The sequence below is a fragment of the Phyllostomus discolor genome, chromosome 4 (genome assembly GCF_004126475.2).
Source record: "Phyllostomus discolor isolate MPI-MPIP mPhyDis1 chromosome 4, mPhyDis1.pri.v3, whole genome shotgun sequence".
NCBI lineage: Eukaryota > Metazoa > Chordata > Mammalia > Chiroptera > Phyllostomidae > Phyllostomus > Phyllostomus discolor.
In genome coordinates this window covers 62,381,493-62,396,493 of record NC_040906.2, presented here as the reverse complement: position 1 = coordinate 62,396,493, position 15,001 = coordinate 62,381,493, and the positions used below count along the sequence as shown (strand labels likewise).

General features: G+C 46.6%; 1 protein-coding gene across 8 annotated transcripts in view; it reads left to right on the top strand.

The window, feature by feature from the left end:
* The window catches only part of TANC1 (tetratricopeptide repeat, ankyrin repeat and coiled-coil containing 1), a 221,118-nt gene that overhangs the window by 180,941 nt on the left and 25,176 nt on the right, over positions 1–15,001 (top strand). For all 8 annotated transcript variants that reach the window (XM_036023439.1, XM_028508691.2, XM_036023438.1 and 5 more), the window contains 3 exons: positions 8,088–8,324; positions 10,107–10,292; positions 12,543–12,621. In XM_036023439.1, the coding sequence (XP_035879332.1) occupies positions 8,088–8,324; positions 10,107–10,292; positions 12,543–12,621 (502 nt within the window). The remainder of the gene's footprint in view (positions 1–8,087; positions 8,325–10,106; positions 10,293–12,542; positions 12,622–15,001) is intronic.

Here is a 15,001-nt window from a genome sequence, read left to right as displayed (position 1 = left end):
TGCCTTCCTGGTGTACTTTCTTTCTCTTTTTAAAAAGATTGAGATATACCTAACATCTAACACCACATTTCACATATACAACCTAATGGTTTGATATTTGTATGTATTGCAAAATGACTAGCACAATAAGTTTAGTTAACATCATCACCACATAGTTACACATTTTTTTTCTTGGTGATAACATTTAAGATACATGCTCTTGGCAACCTTCAAATACACGATACAGTGTTACTGACGACAGTGACTGTGCTGTACGTTCGCCCCCCCTTTCTGACACACAGAGGGGAGGGTGTAACGAAGCCTGGGGGTGGAGGGGATAAACGATGCTGACTGAGAAGCCCGCGTGCCCGAAGGACCGCCCAGCAGTGCTCTGACTCTGGAGCTTCAGGGCCCTGGTGTTAGTCAGAGAAAGACCACCGCCTCCGGGGGCACTCAGGCAGGGTGTTTGCAGAGATCAAAGTGCTGCCTCATGCGGTTGGACTCAGCCCCCTGTTAGGGTCTCAGACTCGATGGTCAGGGGCACATTGGATCACATGCTGACACATCCCTTGGCCGGCACATGGGAGCAGGGCCCCCCTGGAGAACCGCTGCATGTTTGCATCTCTCTCCAGACCAGGAGGTGGTGTTTGCATCTGTCTCCAGACCTGGAGGTGTGAGCGCTTGTGTCTCAGCTGAGCTGCACACACAGGCCTGTGGGCAGATGGACAGGGAAGCTGTTGGTGTGGTTAAGGAGAATTAGCTTCAAGCTGCTTCTATCAAGGGAAGTACTTCCTTTCTAGGTGGAGTTACTCAAAAAGAAAGGTGGAGAACACAGCTGAGTTTAGACCTCACGTGATAAAATATTGTATTAAGAATTTTTGTTGTACTTACATTTCACAGAAATTGGGTTGAGTTTACTATAATAACATTGTTTCATCTTTTGTCTCAGTAAAAAGTATACCTTTTGGCTTGTCCATAATTTAAAAAATTTTATAATGATGGCAAGGAAGAAAGAAATAATAAAAATGGAAATCTCTGTTTTTACTATTTAAATGAATTGTGGGCACAGAAGTTATTCCTTTAATATGGAGAAAGTTAAATGGGAAATGCCATACTTGTTGAGTATGAGTTTTTAAGACAGTAAATTAAAAGGGGCAGCATAACACTGCAGTGAACTTGACCCTCCTGGGGTTGTAAATGCCCCTCTTTAACATACTTGCTCTTGTCAGCATCTCCTCTTTCCTTTGTCCTAGAGAACTCGGGTCACCTACACTCACCCTGTCCCCATACCCCTATAGCTTGGTTACAGGGTTTTGAGGCTTTCCATTATCCTTCTGTTTCCTTTTATCTTTCAGGAAAAAAATAAAAAGGTTTTCACAGACTCTTGAATAAATTACAGTAATTTAAAATTATGCATGCAATTAAGGAACTTTTTTTAGAGAGTATTAAATGTTGTCATACAGGAATGGATGTCATTTTGAGCAATAATTACAGTTTGTCACTTCGGTAAATTAAAGTGACTTTGCTCCAGAATGATTATTTGGTTAGATGAATTTTAATTTTAACGGCGTTCCAGTGACTTCTAACAATAGAGTCTCCCGTTGCCCAGCGAGCGGCGTGCCAGCCCAGGCCCTGGCCGGCCCACTGGGGCCCCTGCCACCAGTGCCGCCAGGCTCCCGTCCAGCTGGCTGTTTGGCTCACCCTGTCCCGTGGGACTGGTTGCCAGCCAGGGGCTTCCCAAGCCTGTGGATGCAGGAGGCTTCAGGCTGTGATTCTTCTCTCAGCTGAAGGCAGGGAGGAGAAGAGATGGAGGTAGGCACGGACTCGTCCCTTGGCTGAGAGGATCCAGTCATATTCCGCACAACAGCGAGGCCATGCCCAGTGTAAAGGGGCTATGTGGACGGGAACCTCTAGGATACTATCAGGGAACTGAGGCACTTTCCGATCGTGCAGGCCAGGGCCTCTCCTGTTCCTCACGATCGCTTCTCCAACCCCCAGCCCCTTCCTGTGTCCTTCTGCTCATTAAATCCAGAAGTTTATAGATAATACTGCCATTTCTAGATGTTATCCAAGGAGACTGTCTGTGGTGGTGATGGCTGGAAAAATTTCCATGTAGTTGGGGAAAATGTAGAGGATGAACCATTTAAACCCCTTCCGTGAATGCAGAGTAATCTCAGCGAGAGCTGCTGCGCTGCTCCGTGACAGTCAGTAGTTTTGCGCCCCGAGATAATCTGTGCTTCATCCCCCCCTGGGCCTCAGCCTTCTCACGTGCCAAACGGAGGTAACAAAAGAGCCTGTCTCACAGTGATGGGAAACCTCACCGAGCTGTTCAAGTTCTAGGAAAAATACTGGGCATTTATTACATGGGCAAGTGAACTGTTTTTGTTAGCACTTTGTCTCCTTTCTGGAAACCGAGACTCTGCTGTGGGCACTCGGAAGCTCCTGGATGTGCCTGTTGGTGGTACTGAGGAGGAGCTGCCTGCCAGGGGTTTTTGGTGGGTCCAGGTGACTCACACCTGCTGTCGGGTTAGTATGAAGTGAGGCAGTTCCCGGGCAGAGCACCCTCCTGTGCCTTCTCCTTGTCCCTGGGCATTTTGTTTCTTCTGAAGAGTCTGTGAAAGGCGGTTGTCATGATTGCAATGAAAACTTACATAGCACTTACAGGATGCTGAGGACCATGCTGAGTGCTGTGCTTCTGTGTGTGTGTCACGTTCACTTTTAATCTTCACAACCACCCAGTGCGGTGAAACTGTTTCTAATCTCCATTTTTCAGATGAGGCTGAGAGCGGTGAGTAGCTTGCCACAGATCACACAGCTGGAAGCGTGCCTGAGTAAGGGCATGCCCATGCTCCACAGGTTCATCTACCATCTCCTGTGTTCACAGCCCTGGCTGCCAACTGGAGTCACTGGGGAGCTGGGTACCTCAGCCAAGGCAGAGTCTCCGAGGGTGGGGTGCAGCATTGGACACTTGCAAGCTCCCAGCTGGTTTCCATGTGCAGCAGGGTGAAGAACCATGGGTTAGGGAAAGACCCACAAACCTATTGGGGGTTAAGCAGTAAAAATACCCATAGCATTGCACCATGAAGGAAATGTTTTTTCCCAGGAAGCAAATGAGGTGTGAACTGTTGAAAAACATCTTTAGGAAAGCTTTGCCCTTAAGTGCATACCATCCAGGTAATGTCTTGTGAGGTGTCTGTAAGACTGTACTGAAAGTGCACCTTCCAAAGTTGTTAGCAGAGAGTCCCTGTTGGGTAGAGTGGGGTGGTCTACTGGCTGTTTTCTCAGGAGGCCCCTGAAGCTCAGAGAGGTTGAATAATGTTCTGAAAATCACACAGCAAGTTAGTGAAGGGGCTGATTGAGAACTCAGACAATTTAATCCATCATCTTTTTTCTCAGTTTAATCCATCTTTCTGTCAGGCTCATGGATCGCAGGAGGTTATGGGATTGGTGGGAGAGAGGCGGGAAACTGGCTGCTCACCCAAGGAATTACGCACCATTCCTGCCCGTCCTGTGGTGAGCAGGGTCTGGGCTGCCTCCCAGCGAGGGGATGTTGTGTGTGTTCTGAGAAAGCTGCCAGGGCTCTCCTATATTCCTCTTGGTAAGAATCAATTTCCTTAGCTGCTTTAAAATCCCCAAGTATTTCACCAGCATTATCCTGTTCTTTCCATTCCTAATGGTAGTTACTCAAGGTGAAATCACTTTCTAAAAATCCCTTACTTTCATTTAGCACTTACAATTTTAAATACTTTCAAATCCTATTTGAGTCTGGTGCTGCTTTTAAGAGCAAACCCATGCAGGTTTGCAGAATAGGCCCAGTCACAGGGGTGAGGTCATGTGTTAAATATCGTTGTAGCACAGGGACACCTCTGATTTCTCTTCTGAGTGTTCTCTGCCTTTCCATCCACGAGTGCCGGCTGGCTCGAGGCTGAGTGGGTGCTGGCCTGGGTGGAGCTAGAAGAGGGTCCCCTCCGAGGGCTGTAAGTGACAGGGCATGTGCTGGCTCATGGGGTCTCCTCAGCACTGTACATGTCCTGTCCTTCCTGAAATGCAGGTGATGTCCTGGAGGTAGGGAGACCTGGTGCGTGGGCCATCATGTCATGGAGGGCCTTTGTTCCCTGCCGTGCCCTGTGAACTCTGGAGTCTTACGGCCAGTGCCCAGGGTTGCTGCGGGCCTGGGGGTGTGTTCTAGTGTGTGGACAGGTGTGCACGTGTGCAGAGGTCTGTGAGCAGCGCCAGTCTGTCACCTGCATCTACAGAAAGATCATTCTTGGTAGAGGGAGCTGTAGGGGAAAAGGCCAGGAGGCTGAGGGCTGCTTGCTGCTATAGTGGAACAAACACTGAACCCTGCGCATGTGGCCAGAGTGCGGGAAGTGAAGGGAAAGGTCTGGGAGAGGTCGGAGAGGCTGCTGGGTCACGTGGGCTTCAAGCTCCAGCAGCAGCCAGGACACTGCAGAGGTTGCACTCTGGCTTCTAGCCGGCCTTCGTGCTGTCACTGTTCTGAGGGGTGGTTTCACCACCCAGTAGCATTACTTTCTATAGTTTGTGCAAGTCCCATCAGCTACTCTTGTGGGCATTTATCTTTGAAAGAACTTGGAATTTATATGATGTATCATCCTTCTGTATCTTTTAATGGTCCCTGGGACTCCAGTCGAGTGAATGACACAGTCTCTGGTTCTCACACCTGGTGGGCAGCCTGGAGGCCTGGTGGGGAGGCCGGCGGGAGGTGGGGCGGGGGGAGTGGGGGTGTGCTGCACGGACTGTGGAGGGAACTGGCAGAACAAATGCAGGAGGCATTTTAATAGGTGTTAAAGGGCCGTCATTTTTTCAGTGATGTGGAGAAATGCAGAAGATATCAGAACTACAATTTGCATAAGTTATTCAGTGATTTTATTTTAAAATTTGTGAAGAAACCACCCCTCATACCTGGATCCAAGTAGTCCAGTGTGTGGTGGGTGTAGTAGTTAGAACAGGGTTATTTTTAGGAATCTGGAGCTGCTGACGGTCCTGGGCACGGGCATTTTCCTGGGTTCCGCTTGTTCTTTTAGGTCCACGTCTTATGGAGGAAAGGAGCATGTTCGCATTTACTTTTGGCCTGGTTATCTCAGTGGTAATTACTTAACCCTGTGATGATTATTGCATTGCCAGAAACATTAATTTTGTTTTCATTTAGATTAAGCAGTGATTTTTCAAGTGTTGGACCCCCCAGACCAACATCATTAGCATAAGCACCAACAGCATTAGCATACACTGAACTCATTAAAAAGGCACATTCTCAGGCCTGACCCCAGATCTAAGTGAATCAGAAGTCCAGGAGGTGGGGCGTGAGAATGCGCTTTTAGAATTTTTTTGTTTTTAATTTTGTTTAAAAAAAACCCCATAAAACTTATTGTCATAACTATTGAAAATTTTTTAAATTTCAGTATAGTTGATATGTATTAGTTACATTGGTTTCAGGTGTAGGTACAATGCTTTGACATTTTTTATATGTTACAGTGTGTCAGGCCCCTAATTCTAGTGATGACCTGTGGCGGTGCAAACTTATTACGGTGTCATTGACTGTTTTTCCCTTCCCTCTGTTCACCCAGCCCCCACACTCTCCCTCCTGGTAATCATCCCTTTAGTCTCTGTTTTATCTTAACTATTTTTTAAAATATCCTTTATTGATTATGCTATTATAGTTCCTTTTTATCTTCATTTTCTTAGATAAATCCCTTTAACCTTTCCTATAATAAGGGCTTGGTGATGATGAACTCCTTTAACTTGACCTTATCTGAGAAGCACTTTATCTGCCCTTCCATTCTAAGTGAAAGCTTTGCTGGATAGAGCAATCTTGGATGTAGGTCCTTGCCTTTCATGAGTTGGAATACTTCTTTCCAGTCCCTCCTTGCCTGCAAAGTTTCTTTGGAAAAATCAGTTGCTAGTCTTATGGGAACTCCTTGGTAGGTATGTATCTCCTTTTTTCTTGCTGCTTTTAAGATTCTCTTCTTATCTTTAATCTTGGGTAATGTAATTATGATGTTTCTTGGTGTGTTCCTCCTTGGGTCCAACTTCTTTGGGACTCTCTAAGCTTCCTGAGCTTCCTGGAAGTCTATTTCCTTTGCCAGATTGGAGAAGTTCTCCTTCATTATTTGTTCATATGTTTTTAATTTTTTGTTCTTCCTCTTCTGCTTGGCACCCCTATAATTTGGATGTCAGAATTTTCAAAGTTGTCCTGAAGTTCCCAAGCCTCTCCTCATTTTTCTGAATTCTTGTTTCTTCATTCTGTTATGGTTGAATATTTATTTCTTCTTTCTGCTCCAAATTGTTGATTTGAGTCCTGGTTTCCTTTCCATCACTGCTGGCTCCCTGTACATTTTTCTTTATTTCGCCTTGCATAGCTATCACTTCTTCCTCTATTTTGTGACCATACTCAACCATTTCTGTGAGCATCCTGATTACCAGTGTTTTGAACTCTGCATCTGATAGGTTGGCTATGTTTTCATCGCTTAGCTCTATTTTTGGAGTTTTGATCTGTTCTTTCATTTGGGCCATATTTCTTTGTTTGGGCACACCTATTATGTAGTAAGGGAAAGAACCTTAAGTGTTTGCCAGGGCAGGGCAACCCACTTTGCTGCGTTATAGTGCTGTATGTGGGGAAGGAGTCTGAAAGGAAACAAGGCTGCTTGCTTGGCTCTCAGCCGGCTTTCAGTCACTTCACCAGCTACCTACAAGCAAATGGGGCCCTTCTGGTGCTGATTTTTGGGTGAATGGGTTTGTGTATGTTCTAGAACCCTGTGGGTCTCTCCAATGAACTCTCCTGTGAGGCTGGGAGTTTCTTCTACCACCCAAACCCCACAGGTTTTTACAGCCAGAGGTTTTGAGGCTTTATTTCCTGGGCTGGAACCCCAGGTGGCATGGTCTGTCTCCCTCCCCTGTTGTTCCTCCTGGTTTATCCATGTGCAAATGTGGAACCACGTTTCCTCTTGCCCGTGTGCCTGTCTCCTTCCCTCCTACTGATCTGAATGAATGTTTCTTCTTTAACTCTTTGGTTGTCAGACCTCCATACAGTTTGATTTTCTGGTAGTTCTGGCTATTTTTTGTTTTTAAATTTGTTACTGTCTTTTGTTTGGTTGTGTGAGGAGGCAAAGTGTATCTGCCTATGCCTCAATCTTGGCCGGAAGTCCTATCTTAACTGTTTTTAAGTGTAGAATTCAGTAGTGTTAAGTATATTCACATTATTGTACACTAGATCTTTAGAAGTTTTTTTTATTATGTAAAACTAAATCTTTATACTTATTAAACAACTCTCATTTCACCCTCCCCCTGGCCCTTGGCCAGTAGAACCTCCATTCTACTTTCTGTCTCTGTGAATCTGACTACTGTGGGTACTTCACCTAAGGAATCATAATATTTATCTTTCTGTGTCTGGCTTATTTCACTTAGCATAATCTCCATAAGGTTCATCCAAGTTGGAGTGTATGTCAGAATTTCCATTCTTTTAAAGGCTGAATAATATTCCATGTTATGCAAATGCACGTGCATATTTGTTTACCCATTCAATCATTGAAGGACATTCAGTTTGCTTCTATCTCTTGGCTATTGTGTATAATACTACAGTGAACGTGGCAGAGCAGACATCTCTGGGATCCTGATTTTGTTTCCTTTGGATATGCACCCAGATGTGGGATTGCTAGATCTGAGGGAACCTCTACACTGTTTTCCATAGCTGCTGCCCATTTTATGTTCCTACACTCAGAATGTGCACTTGCAACACATTCCCAGATAATGCTGGCAGACATTCAAGTTTGAGGACCACTGGATTAAAATGAGAATGCTGCCCTTCTCCCCAAAAGTTGTTGTAAATATTGCCCTGGCCTGGTGGCCCAGTTGGTTGGAGCATCATTTTATACACCAAAAGGTTTCTGGTTCGATTCCTGGTCAGGATACATACCTAGGGTGTGGGTTTGATCCCCAATGGGTTGCATGTGGGAGGCAACTGATTGATGCTTCTCTTTTACTCTGTCTCAAGTTAATAAACATCTCCCTGGGTGAGGATTAAAAAAAGGTTGCTCTAAATGCTGTGAAATTTATGTAAGAAATTAATGTTGTTGGGGTACGCTATCCAACAGGTGAGCCGCCTCCTGATTTTGGGAGGGGCTAACGTAAACTACAGGACAGAAGTGTTAAATAACGCCCCGATCCTGTGCGTCCAGTCTCACCTTGGCCATGAGGAAGTGGTCACTCTGCTCCTGGAATTTGGTGCCTGCCTGGACGGAATGTCAGAGAACGGCATGACTGCCCTCTGCTACGCGGCAGCTGCTGGCCACATGAAGCTGGTGTGTCTGCTGGTCAAGAAGGGGGCAAGGGTAAGCAGCAGCCTTCCCCGGTGGGTGGGAAGTGCCATCACTTCCTTGTTAGAATTATTGACTGGGCCAGTCTTTCCTTCATCTCTACATTGTTGAATTGCAATGAATAGAAATCACCCCATAAACAGAAAGGGTGGAGCTCAGGCACTGCTGTGTGATGTTGCCTGAGTGGGTGCTCAAGTGCACAGCCATGGAGTCAAGGGGCCTTGTGTCTTGCTCCTAAGCTCTTACTCTGCTTAATGTTGCCCAGGGGAGGCAGGCCACCAGGCAGGTCCCTCGCCACCAGAGGCAGGTGTAGGGTCATCCTTTCAAAAGGCTGCAAGTGTGGACCTAGAACTTACAACAGAATTTAACACAGCACTGATAGGTTGAAAAGATTTAAATGTTTGATTTTTTTTCTCACCTTACTCCATTTCATGCCTCTTTTGAAACAATAAAATGAGTTCCATGGGTCTTAGCCCAGAATCCTCATCTCTCCAACTACCAGCTGGGACATCGGGCAAGTTGTTGAGGCTGCATGCCTCTGGCTTCTCATCTATAATGTGGGCAAAACAATAGTACTACAGGGCTGTTGTGTGAGCATTAAATTAGTCAGCATGTTAACCTTTTTATTCAGTGAGTTACTGCAGGAACATCGGTGTTCCTAGATTAGATGAGGACAGAGCCGAGTGCACAGTGAACCCCATGTGGTTCACTATGAGCATTTTGTTGTGGCAGGGGAGGGATATGTGCTTTGAATGACAACAGAAATGGATTGCTGATATTTGCCTTTATGTTGATCAGGATATTTAAGGTTTAACAAAAAGACATTAGGCTTTAGTAACAAAGGGAGCCTTTTTTGTTTTTCACATGACATTTGGAATGGCTGAACTTCAACTCAGCTCATGGAAGAGGAGAGTCGTTGCTGTTAAGCCTTCCAGCGGGCACATTCGTGCACATCCCCACGCCTCCCTTTCCCCATCCAAACCGTGACCTAGCTTTATTCAGAGGCTGACAGGAACCCTCCCATCCCAGCTGAGAGGTCTGTAGGAGGAGGCCAAGGGTCAGAGCATCCCCAGAATGTGCAAGCAAGGAGAGTCTGTACTCTACTTCCCTCTTTCAGCCTAGTATTCTCAAGTGTAGTCGGGGAGTGGCATGTTATCTGCTGCCTTTGAACCTTCAGGAGGTACGCAGCACACGAATGCTTTTTGTGGCTAGCTGGCCTTCCCAGCTTTGTAGCCACATTTGACATACTGACTTGTCCCTGGTCCCCTGCCTGCACATGGCCTCCTTCCCCAGTCAGACGCCATGCAGAGTCTCTTCCTGACCCTCCTCACTCACGGCTGGGTTTTCCAGATCCCGCCCTCTTGCTGGCCCTGCTGGCTTAGTGACTAAAGAACTGCTCTGCTCCCCCGATCATAGCTTGTCACAGCGGATTTAGAACGTTCCACTCAAGGGACTGGAGTTGGTAAGCACAAGCCTTTGGCTGAGCTTTTGGTCTGCGTCCTCACACCTGCTTCCCAGAGAACTCAGAGCTCCCGGTTGTTTGCTGAAGAGACACAGGGAGTGAGGAGGGTGGCCTGATAGCTGGTTCTATAAGCGGAACCCAGAACCTGGAACAGTGCATTCACCATGTCCAAGTAATTCCAACGGGGATTTGGTGTATTCCAGAAAGATGTGTTGGGACAGAAACCCCATGTACATATGCAGTGGGATGGGGTTTGCACACAGCACTTGGGTGGCATCTGTGCTCTCAGAGAAAAGGTGACCTAAAGTGTGACCTTTCTTGTTCCTGCTTTCCAGTTGGACCATCTGGATAAGAAAGGCCAGTGTGCGCTGGTGCATAGTGCACTGAGGGGCCACGGTGACGTTCTCCAGTACCTGCTGAGCTGTGAGTGGTCGGTGGGTCCTTCACAGCCAGGTGCACTGAAAAAGAGCCAAGCCCTGCAGCAGGCATTGACAGCAGCCGCCAGCATGGGCCACAGCTCGGTGAGTGTGGCTGCCCCCTTCCTTCTTGGGAATCTGGAAGCTGTAGTCCAGTGGGGTGGGTACTTGTGCCAGTCACCTTCTTCAGGGTACTAGCCTGTGACGCAAGGAAGAGATGAAAGAAAATGAGGATTTCAAGAAACAGCGGTTGGTTTGACCATACTTAGCCACAGTCCAGGGCATTGGCATCCTCTGATGGGGGCAGACCGTCCCACATGCCCTTCATAACACTTGTAATGTTCTTTCTCTGCTCTTCCTTGTCTGTTTCTCTCTTCCTTCCTCTTCTACTCTTATCCTCTTGTCCTTCGGCCTTACCACCTCCCCACCCCAACACCCCCCACACACTTTGGTTCATTCCTTTGTCCTTGTGATCTTTTAAAAATGATCACATGGGATCCGAATTCTAAAATTGTTCTTGAGTGCACTGAAGGATTTAAAAAATACACCATCACTGCTCTCACAGCCTGCAAGAAAGACTGTCGTTTGCAGTTCCTGCACCGGAGGAGACCTTCCTGCAGTAGTTCAGTAGGGCACTTACTGCTGGTAGGTGTTGGCAGTCCTCTGTCTGGAGGTTTAATCGTCATCTCCTGACAGTGTGTCAGTGAATTTAATAATGCCTTTCCTGCTGCCTTCCGTGTATTTCTCACTCTGTGTTATCCTCGGGCAATCAGACTTGCCAGTATTTGGTAAGAGTTTTCCCCACAATGATTTAAAGTAAATTTGGGCGCAAAGCTGGCTGGCTACCTACCTTGTGGCATTTAAAACACAAACACAGACATACACAGCTGTGTGCACACACACGGTGCACACACATTAAAAATACATATATACAATGTACATTGGTTCAATATATTGCCACAAATTGAATGCAGAAACATAAGAGAATAGAAAGACATGAGAGGTTTACAAAAATATACAACAATACCTGTCAATGTCTATGTTTTAGTTTTGGAAAAAATACTTTCTTAAAAAACCATATTTCATAAAAATGAGTTGTTATATATGATAGGTTTATGATAAACTCAGCTCGTTTGAAAGCTGGCTGGGAGGAGTGCTGTGTAAAAGCAACCTCAGCCCAGCCAGTAACGGCTTTGTGGAGAAGGGCAGGATTCATTCACCAAAACACTTGAAGGGCATATTGTATTGGCTTCCTAATGCTGCAGTACCAAGTGACCCAGATTTCAGAGGCTTAAAACAGCACACGCCTATTCTCTTACAGATCTGGAGGTCAGGGGGCTAAAAATAATGTGTTAGGAAGCCAGTGTTCCTTCTGGAGGCACTAGAGGGGAATGGTTTTTAGCTTTTTCTAGTTTCTGGAAGCTACCTTAGCTTGTGGCCCCTTCCTTTGTCTTCAGAGTGCATCACTTTAGCCTGTGCCTCTGTCTCCCATCCCCCTCCCTCAGACGTGCTTCTCCTGTCCCTCTTATAAGGAAGTCGTGGTGACATCAGGTGTATGTGAGATACACACTGAGGTAATTCAGGTTAATTGTCCCATTTCCAGATATGTAATCACATCTGCACATTCCTTCTTGCTATATGAGGGAACATTCCCAGGTTTTGGGATGGAAGTATGGACATATCTGAGGGCGTTGTTCAGCCTACCACAAAGGGTGCAGATCAGGAGACAGGAAAATGGCTTCGTTGTCCTCTCCTGCTGCTGCTGCTGTTGGTGCTGCTGCTGCTGTGTAGGGCGAATGATGGCTGTGGTCCAGGCTCCAGTACATCGGTTGTCCATGAGCCAGGTTCTGCCTCCACCCCTGTGGCCCCACCTGCCCTTTGGTGGGGCAGATGCCCATATGGAAAAGAATAGCAACGCTGTTGGAAGAAAAATCATTTGGACAATATTGTTTATTTTATTGAAGAGATATGCATTGTCTTGTCTTCTCTCCTTGTGAAAATGGAGTCACCATCTTCCGGCAATTTATGCAGAAACTGCCCGTCCTGTGATCTCCTGGGCCCTGTGTTGATGGGGCTGGCGTATCTGGGTCATGCTGGAATTCATTAAAATTCTGAGTACCTGTAATCCTGAACAATGTTGCTGAAATTCACTGAGATTTTTTTTTATCCTTCCCAAAGTGAAAGTGTGAATAGCATATGAATTCTGCTTGAAAAGGTTTTCATTATATATTCTCTGCTTGTGCAGCATGAGATAATCATGGTGGAAAAACAACACACTCTCTCCTTTGATACAAGGGCTCTAATAAGCACATACGGCTATGAGAACTCATTAAATCACCTTGCCACTCCTGACAGGTGGTCCAGTGCTTGCTGGGGCTGGAGAAGGAACATGAAATAGACATCAACGGAGCCGACACGCTGTGGGGAGAAACAGGTAATTACGGTTCCATGCTTACGGTCTGGACCAGCCTGCTGTTTGGGCCCCATTTTAACCTCATCGCCTTATGGATGATTTGGGACACACATCATCCTGTTGTTGCTTTACTGTGAGGCATTTGAAGCCTACAGCTTTTATTTTATTTTTTTTTATTTTTAAAAAATTTTTCACAGTAATCATTTTATATATGTTTTAAAGATTTTATTTATTTATTTTTTGACAGAAGGGAAGGGAGAAAGAGAGGTAGAGAAACATCAATGTGTGGTTGCCTCTTGCACGCCCCCTACTGGGGACCTGCCCTACAACCCAGGCATGTGCCCTGGCTGGGAATTGAACCAGCAGCCCTTTGGTTCACAAGCTGGCATTCAATCCACTGAGCCACACCAGCCAGGGCTGAAGCATACAACTTTTAAAACTTCCCAAATGAGCAGTACAAAGTTTCCTAAAAGCATATGAAATTTGAATCATTTCAAATTAGACTAGAGGTTCCAATTAATCTGATGAATGTCAGCTAAGATACCTACAAAGGTGTTCCCTTAACCTAACCAACACGGTCTCCTGTGAGCACGGCAGGAACTTCCAGCCCCAGCTGCAGATGCTGCAGATGCTACAGATGCTGCAGGTACTGCAGGTGCAAGAAAGGCTGTGGCCTGCCTGCCTTGTTGAATGAGAGCAGGACTCAGGCCTCGAGGGCCTACTTAAAATACTGAAAACAAGCTACCAAGTCCATGTCCGTTGCTGTGAAGTATGTGTGTTTCACAGTAGCAAGGGAGGGAAGCTTGTGGTGAGTGTGTCTTAATGAAGATCTGAGTTGGCAACCTGTCAACTTGATATGGAGAATTCTGCTTTGAGGTTTTCTATTGGACTGAATTGGTATTGGAATGTGAGACTTGAAGGTACAAGTCACTGAAAAGATGTAGCCAACAGTGTTGAATGTGTACTTGCAGGGGACGTACTTCTCATGACTTCTACCTCTCCAGTGCAGATTTGTTTCCACATGCTTCTGAATTATTTCCTAACAAGCCAAATGGCAGTGCATAGAGCTTGTCAGCTAACTCATATTTAAGAAAAGCCTCAGAGTTTGGGGGTGGGTGAGACACAGGCCTGTTGCACCTTAGGGCCTGGCGACCCCCCCCCCCCCCCACCAGGGGTCTGCCACCTGTGGCTGGCAGTGCTGGTGTGGTGCCTCAGGGGGCAGTGGCCTGGCACCTGCTCCGGGGAGAGTGCAGGACCCCAAACAGGGTTGAATTATGCTTGGGGCTAAATGTTTAGGTTTCATTATTGTCCTTATTCTTTACAGAGTCTTTCCCCTGCACATTTAAATGGTATAGGCTGCTCTGCACTCTGGGGAAGAAACAGTTGCATCCACTTCCATCTTGTGTTGTGGGCAGCAGTTACTTTGCCTCCTTGGCAAATGAGGTACTCGGTATCTGCTTTCCAGGGTCGTGGTGAAGACAGATTCTTGTCCAAACATACCTAACGATAGGAACCCCAGCATGCGGGTGCCTAGACATCCTGATTCAGCAGGTCCTGGGGAGCCCAGGACTCTGTTTCTTAACAGGCACCCCAGGTGGTGTCAGTGACTCGCACTTCAGGACAGGCAGAGAACCGCGGTGAAAGCTGTGTGAGGTGTCCAACTTATGGTGACCCAGACTGAGAGGTACCCGAGGTGGCGATGGGGTTAGTGCTAGTAGTAGCTAACGGCACACCGGAGCTCAAATGGGAATCTCCAACCTTTACTATGGATGACGATTTTTCTTTCTGGAAGAAGAACCCAGAGAAGGGCTGTATTTGAAGGCTCTGTGTGAGTGGTCTGTTGTGTCTCTCGATGACCCACCCTGAATTTCAGGACCGCCACCACCTCCTGCCCAGCCCCCTTGAGAGTCTGCTAGGTTGATGGCTGAAGAGTCATGGAAGAGAAACCACTGATTCCCATCAGTCTTAATGAAAAGTTGAGGAACGGCTCAGTCCCACCTTCCAAAGCGTAACTTTCAGATCACTTGCAACCTAGAAGTAGTTCTCATCCTCCCTCAGCAGGCTTCAAGGTGAAGTTCATCACCCAAGAGTTTGAGGGACTTGGAAAAAAATTTATTTACACCAAGAAAAAGTTGAGCACAGTTGAGCACTGTTTCTCAGGTGCGCAGGGCCCTGGGGGCTCTCTGTGGGCTGTGTGTCAGTAAAATCGGTCCCACCTTCTCAGCGTTTCTCATCTGCCACCTTTCTCCTGTGTTCCTTCAGAAATGACCACCCTTGCCTGCTCCCCTGCTCCTCCTGATTTCCTGGTCTGTGATTGTCAAAGAAGGCTGTACTTTGAAATCTTGCGGAGGAAGTTTTAAATGAGAGCATCTGCAAATTTGGGGCATTGCCCAGATCCTGA